Raw genomic sequence first — 21,324 nt, 5'->3', positions numbered from 1 at the left:
CAATAAATAAGACTTTGGTGTGAACATTTCATACTGGGCTAAATGTCCAGTTACCTTATATGTTTTCTCTGACAAATTTGAGTTTGAATTATTTGGGTCATTTTCTAATGTGAGCCATAAAAGTATATAGCATATATGTTTAAATGTGTTTTGTTTTTTGGGTTTTTTTTTCATTTCTACAACCTAAAGACCAGTTTGGTTGAAAAAAATAAAATTTAACAGCTTTTAATTTGTCATGTGGAATCTGATTCTATGTGCTTTTTATGACCTCCATATATTTATCTAAGTGAAGCATAAAATGGTTGTAATAATGGAGAATTTAAAGCAGCTTTTGCACATGAGCAGTAATGCTAACTAATAGGGTGAATAAAGGCTGAATGTAAATTCTCAGAATTTCTATTTCTTTTGTTTGCTAAGGTATATCTTGGTTAGCTGATCCGAGCTCCTCATCATCTTAATTAAGCTATAAAGAACTTTGATCGACAGAATGAAAAAAAAATAGGGAGTAATCATTTATATTAAATCAGAAGCCTCATATATATTAAATTTTCAAACTGCAATATGATATACATTAGATCTCAGAATGTGTCAAAATATAAGCTCACAAGCCCTTCCTTTGCTGGAGTAATGCTCTGGTATTCCCACGTATGCTGCCAGAGATAACCTAGTTATGGCAGAAATTCCCATAACCTAATATCACCAGTTCCTATTGACTCTACCTCATTTATGTCTTTTTGAATTGAGCCTCTGTTATCCATCTCCCTTGCCACTTGTTTTAGGCCTCTAATTATATTTCATTTGTAGTATTCCAATAGCCACATTTCTGTCCCAATACCAGCATTTCCACATTATTTGCCCATATAATTAAGCTAGTCATGTCATTCCACTACTAACAAACTTCTGTCAGTATCCTATTAATCAATCATTTCAAGTTCAAACCCCATAACTTGACATACATGTCCTGAAGCAAACCCTTGTTAGCTTGCAGTCAGCATTCTCTTCAGTTGTACTGCCCTCCTGAGAACGCTCAGAAGTTGTCTCAACTTCCTCCCATTTGTCTTCCCCTACTTACCTATTAAAATGTCACCTTCTCTTCTAAAGCTCTCTGGACTCCTCGAGGTAAAAGTAACTGATTCATTAAAACGTTTTTTCACAATACTTTGCTCATATTTCATTTAGAGATTAACTTTTTAATTATTGAATATGCCCATAGCCTTATAACATCCTGAGCTCCATGTAGACAAAGATAATTACATTCATATTTGTATCTTTAGTGTATTGAAATAAATGTTCTCTCCAAATATTTGTTGAATGAATGAATGATGAATAAATGAATCCAGAAAGGTCTGGATAAAAGGCCAACACAAAAATGTTATCAGAAAACTTGCTGAATGTGGAAAATAATTCTAAACTGTCATGAAATACCTACTGATTATTCTAATGTGGTCTTGAGACCACCTCAAACAGAGCAATATTTTCCCCTCAGTAAACTGAATGATAGATTTTTCATCAGAATGATGAATCATTAGGGAAATGTTTTTCATTTCACGTAACTTCAGCCAGTGTATACATTTGTAAAAGTACATCTATTAAATAGATATTTGCATATATTTAACATAAACTTGCATGGAGGTTCAGGCCCATGGATCTAGGTGTTAAATGTTTGCCCCTGTTCTAACTGCTACCATCTATTTTTATGTACTCAGATATATGAAAATAGGCTACAACCCATAGAAAATATTCTCTAGAAAAGAATAAGGATTCATGGTGCTACAATTCTGTGAAACCTGTGTTGGTCTTCAGATTACTAGCATGAATACAAGGAGATCTAATGAAAAGTTTGTTAACTGAATAAAACCTTGTATGAGGCTAAATATTATTGGATATGTCTAGATAGATGCGATTACTTTTATAATTTGTAATGTCATATCAGAGAACTCTATTCAGTACAGCATAATAATAAGCACTGTATTAGGTTCCATATCATTTTCCTAAACTAGAGTTTAATTAAGTAATGAGGTCCTTGCCAAATGCCTTTTTAATGGTTGAAATGTTTTATATGCTAATGTGAAAAGCACATAGCAATATTTATGTCAAAAAGAATAATTTGATATGAGAGGCATATTTGAGCATAACAAAAATATCTTTCTGTCTTACCTTTGTTTGTGAATACATGTGTCTCTTTTTACCTATTTTCTTCTAGTTGAAGGCATGATACCTTATTTGAATATATATAATTAAAAACCACTTTTTTCATAGAACAAATTTTTAAATTCAGTACTGGGTAATATAAAAATCTAGTCAACTTTTGTAAAATTACATTAAATGATCATAAATTTAATTAACTCATGAAGAAATAAATGTATGGTCAATGGGTCATGAGAGAAAATACATTTTGAACATCTTACTTCCAGATTAAATCCTTAAATGATTTAAACTATTTTTTCTTTGCAACTTTTGTTATATTAATAAAACAGTATTCTTTAGTTTTTCTATGCTGTATCATAATTTTTCAGTATTTATATAATATAGGACAATGTCTTAATGAAATAATCCATGTTTATCCTCAAATTACTAAATCTTATCTTTATGGATAACCTCATTTTTAAATTTATTTTTAATATGCTATTCAATCATGCCAATTTCTAATGAATACATAGTCATCTAGAAAATTTTAGCATATTTAGTTTTATTTATTTATTTATTTATTTATTTTCTCAAAAAAGTCCAGAGTTTTTTTGTTTTTTTTTCTCTTTATGATTATAGAGTAGCAGGTCAAAAATGAAGTTGTCTACGAATGTGCTAAAAATAATAAGCACTACAATCATATTTTAAAATCTGAGCAACCAATGTATAGAAAAGTCAAAGATATACTTGAATCTGTCAGACCAATACATTCCTGTAATCCCCTCAGGGACAATCATACAATTTGACACCAACATTTAAGCTTTGAAAATTATGTGAACATCTGTTACATTATGGAAGGTACATGTCCTCAAACCTTTTCTATGACTTATAGCACAAGACAGGGCTAATCCATTAATTTTTTTTTCCTGTTATTGATAATTTCCTAAGCTGCTTCTTTCTTTCCTTTTCAGAATGAAGAACAAATTTTGGTATTTTGAATTTGGCACATCTGAAACTTTCTCAGCCACCTGCAAGAAACTACATGAATCTGTAGAAATAGAAGTAAGAAAAATAAATTATCTTTGATTATCAATATGTTTATGGTAGCACATGGAAAGAGTTATATTTTGAGAAATCCACATATCTTTACCCATGATTCTAAAATTTCATTTCTATCACTCATTGGGAATCTAGCACTATCTGAAATGTTAGTATAAAGTTAAGTTTGAGTATGAGTTATTTTAATATAGTATAAAAGAATGAAAGGTGAAACACAATTTTAGAAATCAATGGAAAAGTTACTGGGCATAGTGTGGATAGAAAAATGTAAGATAAAAGTAAGTACTTGAACAGAAAGAGAAAAGTTGCAAGATACATTTTTTTAAAAAACTTAGTATTTTCAGGTCTCAATATCTTATAACCTTTAAAACACAGTTCACTAAAATTGTACTTACTTTCATGAATAAAGGTTAGAGAGTATACTTTTCCATTCCATTCCCATTCATTAACTAGATTTTCTCACTTCCCGAGGTTGCCATTTCCCCATTACATTTTTATAGGACGTGGAAAAGCCAAGATAGAGAGCAAAGATAGCAAGAAAAATACATTTTCAAAAGATTTGAAGCAAATAGGTCTGGGAAAAAATACAGACGCTATAGAATTAAAAGTTTTGGAGATGAGTTATAATAGAAAATAACTTAGTTTTATTGGGAGATATTAGGGGTTAAAGAAAACGGAAACATTATTTTTTGATAAGTGGTAAAGATAAACCGAAGGACCCAAATTATAAAACAAGAAAACCTAATGACTGATGTGAATTGAGAAATATTACCTTCAACATTTTCCATTTTGAATAAATGCATAATGCGTCTTCTGAGACCTAAATCATTTGTGTCACATATTCAGGTAATAAGTTTGATAAACAAAAGTATTTATGGAACACATAGAATCGTAATGGCCTGGCTTGCTTCTTCATTATCGTATGTTTCTAATTTACTGTTAATGATAATAACAGGAGAAGTGCTACTATCTCAGAATGTAATGTGTTTTGTTTTTTTCATTATGATTGGTGGATAAATCAAAGTATTAGAAGTATAAATTGGTGGTCATGGAATGGAAAAAGCCTTTCATGACTGAAGCAGATCATAACCCTGAAAAGGAATAGAATCACAAAAGATGAAGGATTTGGGGTCCGCATGGATTTTCAGTGATTACTGTTCATGAAGGATTCCTGTTCCTGTGTGTGTGTGTGTGTGTGTGTGTGTGTGTGTGGTGTTATAATTTATATAGTTGCATATGTGCATAGATATTTATGAAAAACATCTACAATATCCCTTTACTTTCAGAAATCTTTTTAACATTTATTTATATAGTGGATTTTGAGCATATCTTACATTCAGAATTCTCAAAGAAAATTTGTAGAATAAGGCCAAAATGAAAAAAAAAAAAAAAAGAAAAAAAAAATATATATATATGTATGTCTTCTGGTTGAACGTAAGGTGGATACTCTGAAGCCTCTTGCACCTCTGTTTACCTTATCCTACCACTGAACACACATTGAAAAAAAAAGGATCAAGAAGAGATAGTCCAAGTTCATAGTTAGGAAAACTCATTGTCAAGATGTTATTTCTTCATGAATTAATCCATATATTCAATACTATCCCAATCAAAATCTCAACATTATTTTGTAGTTTCAGCAATGATTCCAAAGTTTATTTGAAGAGTTAAAAAATCCAGAGTAACAAACACAATGTTGAAGGAGAACAAAACTGGAGGATCTGACTTAAAGACTTACTATAATATAAAGCTACAGTACTCAAAACAGTGCGATATTGGTGAAGGAATGGTCAAATAAATCATGGAACAGAATAAAGATCCCAAAATAGTTGTATTTGACTGATCTTTGACAAAGGAGGAAAGGCAATGTAATGGAGTAAAGACAGTCTTTTTACAAGTGGTTCTGGAAAAACTGGACATCTACAGGCAAAAAAGAAAAACAACATCTAGACATAGACCTTCACCCTTGATGAAAATGGATCATAGACCTAAATGTAAAATGCAAAATTGTAAGACGTCTAGAAGATAACACAGGAGAAAACCTAGATGCTTTTGGATGTGGCAATGCCTTTTTACCTATGATTCAAAGGAACAATCCATGAAATAACAAATTGATAACCTGGATTTCATTGAAATTAAAGACTTCACTCTGTGGAAGACCATGTCAAGAGCATGAGAAAACAATCCACAGATAGAGAGAAAATACTTGTAAAAGACACATCTGATAAAGGACTGTTATTCAAAATATACACCGAACTCTTAAAATTCAACAATAAGAACATAATCTCATTGAAAAATGGACCAAAGACTTTAACAGACATCTTATCAAAAAATATATACACAGAGGACAAATAAACATATGAAATGTTACTCCACATCATATGTCATCAAGGAAATGCAAATTAAAAACAATAGTGAGATACCACTACACACCTACAGTATTAGAATACTGACAGCACCAAATGCAGGCGAGAATGTGGAGCAATAGGAACTGGCATTGCTGGTGGGAATGTAAAATGATACAGTCACTTTGGAAGACACTTTGGCAGTTTCTTACAAAACTAAACATATTCTTACCATACAATCCATCAATCATGCTCCCTGGATTTGAAAACCCAAAGGTGTTGAAACCTTAATGTCAACGCAAAAACCTGCCTATGGATATTTCTAACAGTTTAATTAATGATTGCCAAAACTTGGAAGCAAACAAGAGGTCCTTTAGTAGGTGAACGGGGAAATAAACTGTGGTACATCCAGACAAATATTATTCAGTGCTAAAAAGAAATGAGCTATCAAGTCATGAAAAGGCATGGAGGAACATGATGCTTTTCCTAAGTGAAAGATGACAATCTGAACATACTACATAATGAATAATGCCAACATATCACATTCTGGAAAAGGTGAAACTGTGGAAACAGTAAAAAGTGATTTTTAAGGCAGTGAAAAAAAACAACAACTGTATGATATGATGGTGGTAGTAAGTGTCATTATACATTTTTCAAACCCATAGAATGTACACCAACAGTGAACCTTAATATAAACTATGGACTTTGGGTGATAATGATGTGTCAATGTAGGACATCAGTTGTAACAAATGTACCACTCTGGTGAGGATGTTGATAAAGGGAGAGTCTGTGCATGTGTGGGGGCAGAGGTGTACGTGTGAGAAATCTCTGTACCTTCCTCTCAACGTTGCTATGAACCTGAAACTGCTCTAAAAAAATAAAGTGTTCATTAAAAAGGAAACACTGATCTATGTAGTGTAGTGTTATATGTGTCACAAAGTAAAAACTACTCAAGGACATGTTGTATCACATAGCGAAAGACATTTGAATAAAAATAAATGTGGGAAACATTGATTTTAAAGTTAATAAATGATGAAGTTAGTGATTTTGTTCCACAGAGCCTTATACACAGAAAGTTATTTAGAGTATTCTCCAAGAAACCTGGACAACTAGCTCTAAGTGATTCTTCTAAGGGTCATGTTTCTACATGCCCTTCAAGTCTGGTTTGCCAGCTCTGCATTTACTGGCTTAGCAATAGCATTTATAAATCAGAACCAGGGCTGCACACTCCCCATTCTATTGTTGTACATCTTGAAATACTGTTAATTTTAGGTATTTATCTTAATTCTAAAACTTGGTGCGTGTGTGTGTGTGTATGTTTGTGTGTATGGATGATAATACAAAATCTGCTTCTCTACTCACTTTTTAATGAATCCAGTCTATCATATTAGCAGAATGCGCCTTTCTACCCTCAAGGTTACTTCATAATTAAATATAACAAAAACAGCAATTTGGAGATTTGATTTTGTTTCCTGTTGCTTCCTATTTGGCCTAAAATTATACCAACTATGGTTTGAAAATATATAACAGAAAATAAAATCACTTCAAGACAAGAGTACCTCAAGTAATAGGTATATGTTTTATCAGTAGCACCTTCAAAACAAAGCATTTTACTGTGTGATCCTTTGTTTCACATTTTTCTTCCATATAGGAAGCTGTTTCCAAAAGGGGTTGAATGTTTGGAATAATATGAATATCATGGGGCAATAGTTGATAATGATATAGTTAAGATTTATCTATTATTAATTATACCTCATGCTTGGTGCTAAGCAGTGTCCATACATTATTTGATTTAGCCTTCTTCGAAATCCTATGCATTAAAGAGATTCTATTATATTTCCATTGCAAAGGTGAGCAGATGAACATTTTCTTGAATAATTTAAGAGAAATAAGAATTGTGTTGCTCCAAAAAGTTTAAATCTAAGGGAACAAGTCAATTGTAGGTTGTACACATATACATGTGTGTAATGGCAGTACATATGTAATATTTATGGCAATAGAGAGCTAAACAAAGTTGACATTTTTAATTTTCAGAGTTTCATTTATCCTCTAACATTGTTACAGAAGATAAAAAATAAAACATAAAATATAAAGTTTTATAATTACAACATAATATATTAAAAGCAAAGTTTGTTTTAAACTATTTGGAGCATGCACCTAAGAATCTCAGGTCAACATCTGTCATTGAAACTATGAAGCTCATAGATTTTTTTATTTGCTTCATGTACCAGGCAAATTCATTTGGAGAATAAAATAGCCCATTCTCCAGTTTTGTGGTTGTCAGTGAGGCTGGGAAAGATGGTAAGTTTTAAGGCCAAGAATTTTCATCCCAAAATACTGAGATTTTTCTTAATGATTAAGTACTTCTATAAAACCTGAAGTGATCTCAAGAATTAAAAAACAGCAATAAGCGTGTCAAGGACACAAAATAAATTGACAGGATTCAAAAGTTAAGATTTTACTCCCAGTAACTGGAAAGCCCAGAGCTCTTCAAGGCAATAAGGCAGTTTCCCAATTTAGTCTGTGCCTCACCTGTATCAAAACCATCCTCTTTCAACATGTACCAAGAGGACCTTTGTCTAGCCCTAGCCTTATCGAAACACTATCTTGGGGTATGGGAAATGAAACTTGTAAAAGGACATTCTTTCTCTCTCTTTTTTTTTTTACCCACTTTATAGAGGCATGGCTGACATACAAAAAGCTGTGCATATTTAATATATGCACATTCATGAGTTTGGAGACAAGTATATAATTGTGAAACTACCACCAAACTTAATGCCATCAACATCCATCACTTCCAAAAGTTTCTTCCTGCTCTGTGTGTGTGTGTGTGTGTGTGTGTATGTGATATAAGGATATTTAATATATAAGAATACTTAAAAGAATACTTAAAACAACTACTGTCTCGTCTAAAGATTCCCAGGTGATTTTTTTTTTTTTTTTTTGGTAATGAAATTCTAGAAGCAATGTTGAAGGAGTACAATGTGGACCTCAACAAAGACAGTCATAGGAAACCAAAGTTTCCTATGGACTCATTAAGTCCAAAACAAAAAATAACTCCTTATTCCAGAAAAGAATAAGAAATGTGCTGAGGGTGAAGCATAGCATTATAATTTCATCAAGGTAAATACATCATAGTTTTTCATAGTGGAGAGAGTGAGGAAGAACTGTGACAGGTAAAAGGGGAGTGAATGACCAAAAGATGAAAATTCTGTTCTGTGTTTACCAGAAGTTATTTTTAATAAAGTATTTTTGGTAAGAATGCTAATATTCCAGCAATAATTTCTAGCTTTCACAGAATCTACCAAAAATGAAAAACATAAAACTAAACTGGTTTTCTGCTGATACTGTGGCTAATGCTTGATATCTTGAACGAGCAATATTACTAAAATTACCTAAAAGGCTTGTTCTGAGCTCTAACATCATACTGTGTTTTATAGATAAAACTTATGAAACATATTTCCAGAAAAATGCATTTTATTCATTGGGAAAATATAGAGTACCTCAGACATCACATATCAGAAGAGATACTTTTAAGCCATTTGTATATGTCTGTTTTAATTTCTAGGTTTGCTGCTGTGGTTTTCAGCAAAAACACAAATAAGTTTGTCTTATAAATTAGTGTGAGTTTGCAGAAACTCTCCTAAAAGTAAGCTTACAGTAATCTATTTTACTCTATTTTATACAATGAACAAAGCAATGTTTTTTTTTTGTTTCGTGGAGTAAAATTTAAAATAATTTTTATCTAACCTTGTCATAGAATTAGGCTCACTATGAAAAAAAATTAGTTTATCATTAATTTTATCTCATCAAATTTATTGTCCGCATTTATAGCTCTCCAGGGTTCTTCACATGTTTGAATTTTCATATCAAATGACATGTTAAATGAATCTGAAACACTAAATTTACATATAAAAGCTTGACCTTAACATCCATATGGTATCGTTCAGGGTATATTTGTAAACTAAGATTAAAATACATTGGCAAATTTTTTTAAAACATCTTTTCTTTTAGGTAAATTTGTGTCTGTAATGAAACCTTCTATTTTAAAACTGAAAGAATGGACAATGGCATCACAGTTTTGCACTCTGCAAATAGCTCCCGTAGTACTATATGTTAACGACCTTTTTTCTCCATAATAAAAATATTCAGGATTTATTGACTAACCGAGGCTGTTAGCTTTTAAGCTTTTATATTCTCTTCCTCCGTAGCTACCTTTTTAAAAATCATAAATCTTCAAAGCGGATGAAAATATTATCTGACACAGTGTTATAACTTGTTTATATTTCATAGCCTTCACCTCAGCTTTTATTTCTATGCACTCAACCGGTGTGCTACAATTCCTGGTCTCTATCAGAACTAGCCCTGAAATTTTCCAGACTAATGAACATAATGTTAAAGCAAACAGAGGAAGGTAGCCTGGGGTCAAGAACTAGTGGAAACAAATCATTAATAAATAGCAATTTATGTAAGGACATTAACTGTCCTGCTCTCACAGTAACCTCCGTGTTCTTCATTCCTTCTTCGTTGGCACTCCTTGACCATTTTTTTTTTTTTTCATTTTTTCAGAGAGCTACTTACTCTGTTTCCTTAAAACTACACCTGACAAGACTCTGAAGAGTGAAAACATGAATAAGAGTATACAATGATATTTCTCAATAGTCACATGTAACTTTCCTAGTTCAATTTTAAAAAAAAAATCCTATTTGCAACATGCTCTCCTTTTCTGAAGATGAACAAAGGAATACTTCCCTAATTCTGAAAGTAACTTGTCACAGTGGGGTTCTAAGGACTCGTCAAATAATTGTCTTAGTATACTACCTGCTGTGTTCAATATCGAGTGAAAATGGAAGCCAGGCCCCAACTCCAGCTTATTTCGCAATTCTTCTGTTATTTAAATGATTTTAGTCAGTTTGGGGGAAACCAGACCTTTATAAATTAACAGCAGGGAAATACCAAAGGTGTCAGGTTGCATATTTATCATATTTTTCGTGTAATACTTAAATATGTATTAAGAAGTGACTGACATAAATTAGGCAGATTTCAGAAGCCACAGGCCATGGCTTGTAGAGGACCCCCTTCTGCTTGACATTTCATCCTTGTCAAAGATCAAATTATTTTAATTTAGGCTGCAAATTATAAGGAATGAAGACTTCTTTGTGGGAATTCCCTGTGGTAATCTGACTTTTGTTGTTACTGCTGCTTGTCAGTGTGCAAAAGATATAATATGCATGCAAATAAGGTTAAAAAATATGTACTATCTAATTATCCAGCCAGTACATTCCACTTGAAGACAGTGGGAGGCCTGACACACAGTATGTGTTTGATTCATTGAGGCCTGCAGGGTATTTACACAAGATTACTTTTAATTATGAAATTAATATCTGTTTATCTAGAATATGTAGTGGTAAGTGAGTATACACATGAGCAGAATTCTTTAGTAAAAAGAAATCATCTTAATTTAATACACGAAAAGGAGGAAAGAAAAAAAACCAAAAACAAAAACACTTGTTTAGAAGGGGGGGGAAGGCATTACCCAGACCTTGGTTTCACCCTCATTGAAACAAATTGAATGAGAACTTGGCACCTTCTCTAGAATTGGTTTCTAGCCCTGCCAAGTAGGCTCAAGATGTGTTTCTTTATTTCACAGTTTTTATATTTTAGTGAACAAGTTACAGTATTAGATTTAGTGTGATGAGGCAAATGTGGAAAAAGAGATTTTTTATGTTTTCTGTTTTTATCATTTTGGTGGAACATTATCTCTTCTAGGTTCAGAAATCCTGATTGCCTTGAGAAAGAATGATGAAGTTATTACCTTTTTTTTTTTTTTCTGTAACAAGACATGGCAAATAAAACAATCCCACTGCAGACATACCTCACGTTATGAAATGCGTATCCGTAGCAAAGTTCTTTGTAAAACAAAATGTTGTATATTTACATCTCTTCTTGTACTGACTTATAAACTGAACATGGGAGAACAATATCTGGGATAGACTTAAAATTACTACCATTTAGAAAACTCAAAGCAAATGAATACATAAATAGTTAAAAAAAAAACAGTATGGCCTTGTCACTCTCCATATATGGCCATCAGTGGGATCCCTGAACAGAACATTTTTTTTTTTTTTTAAAGTGACCATTCTGAATGTTGCAAAGCATAGTCTGTTAGCAAGTTCCACATATTTCAAAATCAAGACAGTGCTTTGTCACCAGGCAAACAAAACAAAACAAAACAGATCTGCCTGCCTGATGGTTTCTATTTCCCAATTTATCGTCACAGCAGCTATAAGGTAATGATGGGCTGAGACTCTGTGTAGTGCTACTCCTGGCATTTTCCTCACTCAGCCTGCCTGGTCCTCCATATTCATTTTGACAACTGTGCCTCCCATTGCCTTTGACACTGTGTTGGAAATTATTCTAGGCCAAGAAACCATCCTTAGCCACTCCAGAGCTCTTGCAATTGCTGTTTTCTACGTTGTTTCTCTTTTTTTCAAGAGTCCCCTACGCTACTTCTTTCTCTGCCCGAAAAAGTGAGACCATGAATTATGAATTCTGTTTTTTTCACTTTCCCCCAATAGTGCCTTGCAGTGTGTTCTAAATAGGATGCAATCATTAAAAGTTATGCCTAAAATCTGAACAAACTTCCCAGAATCAACATCTTTTACACACATTGGAAATTTATAACTGGTTATATATTCAGACACTAACATATCTCCCTCCCAAAGGTTTTCTGTGAACAAAGAGACACTAATGATTTAATTTGATCATTTTTAATGCCTATGCTTGATAACTAGTTAATGTTAGGGGCTGCTTTATCTTTCATATTGACTTTTAAAGTAACTAAGTGTTCTTGAAAAATTTATTTAGAAATAACAAGATTATGTATTCAAAAGCTCTTATTAAGAGATAAAGATATAATGCCTAAAGAAGAAATCAAGAAAAAAAAAGATAAAATATCTTACTGTTTCTGTCTTTTTGTTGTTGTTGTTTTTACTGATCAGTGTGATGGAGTACAGATAGATTTAATAAACATCTCTCTGGAAGGAATTGCTATTTTGAATATACCAAGCATGCATGGAGGATCCAATCTTTGGGGAGAGTCTAAGAAACGACGAAGCCATCGCCGGATAGAGAAAAAAGTGTCTGACAAAAGGACCACACTCACAGATGCCAAAGAGTTGAAGTTTGCAAGTCAAGGTAGGTTTTCTAACATTTATTTGTTAAATTGATCTTAATCTGCTTTTGAAGGCTATGTTAACATTAAAGTTTTCCATTGTATAAGTCTATATACTTATACAGTTGTATTTTTCATAATAGATATGCATGTGTGATTAAATTATACAATCTAAAATCATGTGTGTAAACTGGCTATTCCTCCTTTATTCTCCTTCTTTGGATATATATCTTCCCACTGAAAATAAATACATGTGGATATTTTGTGGATAAAAATATAGTATGTATTGTACATTAAATTCTGGAATGTGATTATCTTTATCAGGATATTTGAGCTGCTGTAACAAGGGCCTAATTAAGGCTTTTCTAAGATTGTGTTGCGAGATTTGTTTGTTCTTGGTTTTTCTCAGTCAGCTATGACATTGAGGCTATCGTCCATTGAGCTATTTTTCTATCTACCATATGTAATGGAATGTTCAAATATCCCACAACAAATTTGAGTTGTATGCTGCTATTTTTCCAGAAATTTAATAACAAGTAGGAAACCTGGGAAACAGAGGTCAAAGAACTAACAAAATAGGACAGAATAGTTGTGAATCACAATTTTCAACTCCATTGTAATGTATTTCACATTGGGGCATGACAACTAATCCTTGTTGCTAAAACAAAGATATCAAATTGATAATATTCTGATAATTGATCATGCCCTAATAATTTATGATATTATCTATAATATTTATTTACCTTCCCGAATCTACCTAATACCATTGATGGCATTCACATATCTAAGAAAACATATTGGCTGAGCTCAACATATCAAAGATGAAATATGAAGGTGTTATAGCCCGATAAAATAAATGAATGTATATATTTTTAAAAGAAATAAAATGTAAGGATGGTTGGCAGGCTTGATTGTGGTAGGAAATAGCTTTATGTTTTGATGTCTTCCAGTATCTGATTTAAGTTTCAGTAGCAGGCAGTGACTTCTGTTATATGGAATTTGCTGACTATAAGGGTGACAAATATTGATGGAGAAAATATTAGGTATCCTCTTCAAAGAAGCGCTTGTTACAACTTGCCAATGATAGAAGGCTTTGATGGACCTTAAATGTGTAACTCTAATAGAGGTAAATCCTAAAGTGTCATGCAATTTAATATAAGCAAGTTTACATAAAACTAATTAAAATGTTTTATACTCAGAATGAATCTAATTGTATGAAAACATTGGAGGAAATGTTTTGTTGAAAGAGAAGTACATTAAAAAATGAGTAGGTTTGTGCTCTGTAAATTTGAAAAGGAGGGGAATTAGGTGTAATCATTTATTTATAGGAGTCATTGTCATGAATATTGTGTGTATGTTTAAATGTAACATTAGTAGATTTCTAGAAAATTAATGAAAATGTCTAAATATGAAAATTAGTTCAAGGACCATACTAAGATCAAACTTAAAAATCTCTGTTCTCTCTAGGAAAGCAATGAGTACATATCTATTATATAGTAACATAGTCCATATAATTTTTTTTAAGTTTTATATATAGTATATATAAGAACTTCCAGGATTATTTTTCTGTTTGGTCATTACATACCAATATATAACCTGTTCTTTTGCATGTAGATATTACACATATGTATCTGAATTGATTCTCAATGCTCAACTGTCACCTGTGTTCACCCACTGAGCTGTTAAAGTTTCTAAGACTCATAGCTTCGGCCCACCAGGACAAGTGTGTATACACCCTGTATGGAGATACAGCAGACATGCCATTTATTGGCCTCACTATTCCCCTTTGTATGCTTTTTTCAGGAATACACATTTGGAATAAAGCACAGACAATTCATACAGAAGTGCTGTCATATAGACTGTTAGTGCTCATAACTATAGGATATGGTTTCTCTTCCCATTCTATCTTCTTGCTTTCTGCTGTAGGGAACCTACAGGGCTTGTGACTTAGGAATACTTATTTTTCAATACAAGGATGGAGAAAAATGGTAGAAGCTAGAGTTTTTGAAGGTCTTGTGTGAGCAATAGCAGAAGCGTCTTTCTAACTGATTTGGCTCTACTTGGTGTTCCTTCTGTCACCCGACTATGTTTGTAGTTTGGATTTAGTTTTATTTCAAGTTAAGTGTAATTTCATTGCTACAAGGGACATTATCAGCTGAGTATAAAAAATTAGACTATTATATAATAATCAGTTTTTCCTTTTAATTAAATTTATAAAGGAAATGTTTCTAATTGGATATATTTTGCAACAGAATAGCCAAAAGTGTCTCAAAATGCTTCTAAGTTTTGATTTCAAATTTATTTGGTTAATTATTGAATGTCGTACATGATAGTAAAAAGTGAAATTTACTACTTAAAATATCTTCATGTATCTCAATCCTAAATGGTAAATATTTCTATCATTTGATTTTGGTTTCAATTTTTTGACACAAAAACAACAATCATATTACTGTGCGGGTTGATCAATATTTTAGATCTATATTTTCAAATTTACACAAAATGATCGCTAGTATTGCCTTTAGAATGAAATATGGGAAACATAATTCTAGTCCAACACTTTTCTTTAACCCAGATTCAAATTAATGTCTTTCACTCTTAGAAAATATTTAAGTAAAGAAATGAAAAATTGAATAGTGTAACTTTCTTCTTTTTCAGAAAGCACTTTCTCAAAATATTAATTAACAATTTTTCTGATATGCCTTCATAAAAACTTGAAATTTATTCTAAATTTTTACTATACTGCAATGGATGCTTATTTCCATAAACTTTAGAAAGCTTTTGATGGGGGCTGGGGGAAAGAATGGAGGAAACAGACATAACTTAAGTTTTGTAATAAAGATAAATTATTTTATTTAGTTGTAGGATTTAAATTAAAAAGTTTACAGGTTGTTGTTTTTTTCTTTTTCTTTCTTTTTTTTTAAATAAAAAAGGTATCAACACAAGGTACAAAATTAGATTTGGAGCATTCTTCTCATTTGTATTATGCTGTACATGATCTGGGACTCTTGCACAATAAAATTGCTCCCAACATTTGAGTATACTCACAGCATAAGGTCAGAGTACCTCCAATTAATAAATTCACTAGTTGGAAATTTTATGGTTGATTTAATTTGAGTTGACCAAAATTATAAGTCATTAATTTAATTACTTTATTGTTCCAGCAAAATAGTCTAAAACAGTTAGATGTGATTCTGAAACATAGTCACACTCACATTCACCTAATTCAGTAGACACTTTCTTAGTGGGTTTGTCTTTTGGTGTTTTGTTTTTTTCTTTTTGAAAAACAAATGAGTGTATTGTATATGGACAACGTGGTCTTTAGGAAATTGTGAGGTAGACCAAATAGGTCTTAGCTTTAATAGTCAGTCTCTCCCCTTTCTTTCAGTTGCTGAGGTCATCTTTGCTTCCCCCTCTTCTGAATTAAATCTAAGCCTCAGAAAGATGTCTAATAAATTGATTCACATTAATGTATAAATGACTGATTGCAGATAAAAGTAGAGATATTTGCATTTTAAAAGAAATAAAGGCCTTCAGCTAAACCATTATTTTTCAAACTGTTCGAATGAGTTATAACTGCAATTCTTCAGAGGTTCTGTAAAAAACTTGGTTCAAATTCATTATTGCTGTATTTTGGAACGATATAGAAAAACTATAATAAAAAAACGTTAAAGTGTGTTCTATAAAATCGTTTTCTCCTATTAACGATTCTCAAATCATCACATTGTGTTACCAGACCAAAACAAAAAACAAACAAAAAACAGCAACTTCCTCTTCTTCCCCTGCTCCTCTTCCTTCTCCATGGATCGATAGAGAGATAGATTTAAAAGATAGATTTACATATACACATGTCCACATTTATATACAAATAAATAAATAAATAAATAACTGTGACATTAACTGGAGTATGTTGCTGTGCAATGGTCATATATATATATATATATATATATATATATATATATATATATATATATATATTTGCATATTTAATGAAAATAATTGTGCAAATGGGTACATTGCCACCACAGCACATGTGAATCACATGTAATTAAAAGTCCCATAAACTCAGGTACTTTTGTTTGGCACAAAACACAAACATAGCATAATAACCAGTGGAAATAAAAGGAAATGACAATACTAATATTTTAAATCAACATGGAAATCACTTTTTAGAAAATGTTTTGCTTATAAAGAAATTGTATAAGTAAACGAGCTCCCAAAAATAAAAGGCCTGTACTAGTTTATATAGCAAGTGCATGTTTATCACGGATTATAAACCTTCTCAAAATGCAGATAAAGAGCCAGCAACGAAATTGAAACAATGGTTCAGCTAGGTATTCAGATTAAGAGAAATTTGATTAATTGAAACTTCAAATGAACATCTGAACTAGACAGCAAGTAACATTGTATCATACATTTGTATTGAAAAAAATGAAGAACTATTAAAAAGACTCCTTTGGGAAGTATTTTTTAACCAGTGAGGGCCTCTCAAGTAGTAATGTGAGCAGTTTTTACCGTGTTTCCCTGAAAATAAGATCTAGCCGGACCATCAGCTCTAATGCGTCTTTTGGAGCAGAAATTAATATAAGACCCTGTATTGTATTGTATTATATTATATCCAGTATTTATTATATTATATTATATTATATTATATTATATTATACTATACTATACTATACTATATTATATTATACCTGTCTTATATTAAAATAAGACTGGGTCTTATATTAATTTTTGCTCCAAAAGACACATTAGAGCTGATGGTCCGGCTAGGTCTTATTTTGGGGGGAACACGATAGTTAACCTAAAGGTTTTAACTTTGAAGTTACAAGTCCAACTATTCCACTTTCCATTAATGAAATCAAAATGGTACAAGACGACCATAAAACGTTCATACCATTTACAATTACTTATTTGTCTGGATCAGAATATTCCCAATGGTACACAAAACAAAATGAAGAAATCAATGAAAAATAGGATGCCTGTGACACTGCAACTGTCTTCATCAAAATAACCCATTACTATCATAGACTGATTGTATGGAGAGTGTTAACAATTTAAAGCTTTAAAATATGTTTATACAAATAAAATTCTTATTTTCTCCTTTATTTACTGTTTTAAAAAATACTGCTTCATTTGAAAAAAAAAATTGACTGCTTTAAAAAGTTTGAAATCCACTGAGCAAAAGTAATTATATTCAAGCCATAGAGTTTCAAACTTTTGTCAGAAGTTAAGGGAGGTACTGTCAGAAGCATCTGGGCCTCCTGCTTATAATCTCAATAACTAGGTGACTCTCTACCCCACATATGGATATAGCTAGCCAGGTACCCGTCATACAAAAGTGTATTTTAAAAACTAGCCTATGATGTCATCCATGGATTTTTTGATGATTTCATCCCCGTTTACCAATGCTGATTCTTTTATTTGGACACAATTTCCCGAAGTGAATCATGTACTCTGCTGAGATAGTGTAAGCAGTATACAGATGAATATTTTTAAATTTAATAGTGTTCATATTTGCAGTTACAGTTAATTTTTTCTTTAAAGGGATGCTTTTTAATTTTATCATTGTAATCTAAATTTTGTTTTGTTTTTAATAAATCAATTTAAGTAAAACTAGAGTTCAAAAGAAAACACAAAACTAAATAATAATACAGGAGGTACATGCATATGGCAAAAATTATGATGATGGGACAGGAAAAACTAAGGTATAGACAACTTCACCAGGCTAATATTTCAGCTTTCACCACTTCACATCATTTTCATAGACCCAATTTTGAACACTTCCTGTAAGCAATATTTTTATTATACATCATCTTGCATAAAATTTACTATGTACCAGGTCCCCAAGAATAAGCTTTTCCTGTGTACTTTACACTGCACATGCACCTACCCTACTTATTTTATGTCTGTGCACTCTGCTAGGAAAGACTAAAACCCTGATTCTTTTTAGGAGCCAGACATGAGAGACTATTTATCTGATTGGCTGTCAAGGAATCTCTCTATATCAAATGACTTTATTAATATTGTTTTTTGAAAACTCTCAAGAAGCAGGGATAAAAAGTCAATTCAAGCCAAATTGATCAAAGAAAATAAATGAGTTGATGTCTGTGAAACCTTGGCAAAACTTGAATTTATTTTGTCTCTGAAGATAAATAAGGTTATTAGCTCTGATGTCTTCATCTTTAAATTGGGAATAGTGAGTTCTGGAAGAGTTGAGATTAATGCATGTGTGCTGTGCATTGCATTGCCTACTAGATAATTTCACAAAGAGCATTTAAATAGTAAGACTGTAATATTTTCTATACCTCATAGAAGTTATACTTATCTGAAATTTGATGGTAATGAACATATGTCATCCATTATTATCATTGTTTCTAGATATTTCTATGGGTTATTTAGGGTAATTTAGAATGCAGTGTTTTAAGTTGTCTAAATATAACTGCAACATTCATTTTAGAACTGTAGATGATGTGTTTGGCATTCAAACACCGGCAAGCAGAACAATTTCCAAGCATTTAGATTCGGTGATTAAATCAATTAAATTTAGAAACAAGAAAAGGATTTCATGCTGCATTATTATTATACCTGGATATTAAAATTGTTGGAAAAAAATCAAGGTATTTGAGATGTAGCATTTCACAAAAATATATGCATATATTAATACTATGATAATTTCATTGGTTGAAAATAGATATAGGTCCACACATTTGCTACCTAGTGACCTTTAAGGACATATTGCAAAATGAGTTTCTAATTGTGTGTTTTTAAACTACCTCCCTTGAATTTCTCCAGCAATGGATAATGCATAGAATAGGACATACTTAATAGAGCTATCTAAATACAAAAATTTCTGTTTGCAATTTAAGATTGCATCCTATACCTGGATATCTTAATGTGGTGACTTTATTTGTTTTGTTTTTACAAAACTCATGCTTCCAAAGTTTATAAAATAGAAATGAAAAGAAATTAGAGCATATAAGACATATATCTTGTGTATAAAAATAGAAATGTATTTCAAAATATAAGACTCTGCACTCTTTATTTTTGGCCTATAAAAGCATATATATTATGAAGAAGCATTTATGAAATTTATTTGCCATGGCCCTATAGAAGCTTCACCGAAACTACTAGTCTCCTAGAAATTTGGAAAGCAGGAATCATGCATTGAATAAGTTAATATTTTAGGAACAATTGAAACTATATGTGATAATCTTCAGGATATTCCTGTATCACTTCTGGAGCTATATGACATACCTTTTTGTGGCTGGCATTACTGCCCTTTATCCCCATGTTCAAATTTTCAAAATCTGACATGCGTTATAATTTTCCAAAGAAAATTTGACATGCAGTATAATTCTAGAAATTATTTTAAAAGGATTGGTAAAATTCGTAGGGCCACATAATCATTTTGGATATAATACAAAAGAGAAGAAATCACTGAAACAGAATAATGGTATTTTCTGATACATAAATGAGATCATTGCTATTAAGGGCTTATTCTTGAAAACAAATTGAAATGAGAAAAATGGAGACAATCCAAAGCACAGGTGGGTAGGGATGTTAGAACAAGGAGCAACTTGCTTTCACCTGATGAACCTGGGAAAATTTGAGAAAAATGAGTTTTTAGTAGCAGTCACTTTTTGAAAAAAATATGTGACTTGGGAATAAATTTAATAGCTGCAAGGGAAAAAGAAAGGGAATTTGTTTACTTGAGCTTTAAAGTTAAGGCTCAGCTGGCAAAATACCTTCTTTTTCGTTTGTTTGTTTGTTTGTTTTATAACACTTTTTTATTAGTTTCAGGTGCACAAAACACTGTAATAGTTAGACATTTATCATTTATATCCCTAGCACAGTGACAAGCCCCCTCCCCCATCCACTACCTCTCTGACATCGCACTCAGCCATTACATTTCAACTGTCTCTATTCCTAATGCTATACTCCTCTTCTTTTAAATATATATATTATATATATATATATATATATATATATATTTATTTTTATATATATATATATATATATATATATATATATATATATATAAAATTGTAGTTGACATCCATAAAATACCTTCTTATTTTCAAAATGCTAATGCTGTGCTGAAACCCTCTATATTTCTAGCTATTGATTTTAATTATAACTTCAGAGAAAGGTGAAAAGTATAAGTGCTTTATTGGGTCATTTTCTCTATAATGTTAACATCTACTATCAATGATAAAATGATACCTTTATTGTTTCTGTGACATAGTATCCAATCCAGAAGTTTGTTGAAAATAATAGCAGGTTCTTATTACAAATTTAGGCTAAGGCTGCATTATAAAAACTGCATTACAATTTTAAGTTAAACTTATGCAGTAGGGGAAATAAAAAAAATTATTTTTCAAGTTAAGTAAATATTGGTTGGTTATATAAGCTTCAACTAATTAAATAATACTTGTAAGAATGCTTCAAATAGTAGTCACATAAAGTTTCCAAATATGAGACTATTCATAGACGTTTGCTAAATATAAAACCCTATAATAATCTTGCCATTTGAGGGTAATGATTTAAATCTCATGTAATAGATGTATCCCAGTGAACTCACAATAATTTTTCCTGTAATCAGAACATATTATAATACATTAG

General features: G+C 31.5%; 1 protein-coding gene across 4 annotated transcripts in view; it reads left to right on the top strand.

Annotated features, from left to right (window-relative positions):
• The window catches only part of DGKB (diacylglycerol kinase beta), a 642,123-nt gene that overhangs the window by 467,924 nt on the left and 152,875 nt on the right, over positions 1-21,324 (top strand). For all 4 annotated transcript variants that reach the window (XM_019727049.2, XM_074340800.1, XM_074340803.1 and 1 more), the window contains 2 exons: positions 3,099-3,189; positions 12,530-12,725. In XM_019727049.2, the coding sequence (XP_019582608.1) occupies positions 3,099-3,189; positions 12,530-12,725 (287 nt within the window). The remainder of the gene's footprint in view (positions 1-3,098; positions 3,190-12,529; positions 12,726-21,324) is intronic.

This window comes from Rhinolophus sinicus, linkage group LG09, assembly GCF_036562045.2.
Source record: "Rhinolophus sinicus isolate RSC01 linkage group LG09, ASM3656204v1, whole genome shotgun sequence".
In the NCBI taxonomy this organism is placed as follows: domain Eukaryota; kingdom Metazoa; phylum Chordata; class Mammalia; order Chiroptera; family Rhinolophidae; genus Rhinolophus; species Rhinolophus sinicus.
The sequence above is the reverse complement of the archived record's forward strand: the minus strand, read 5'-3'. Positions and strand labels throughout refer to the sequence as shown.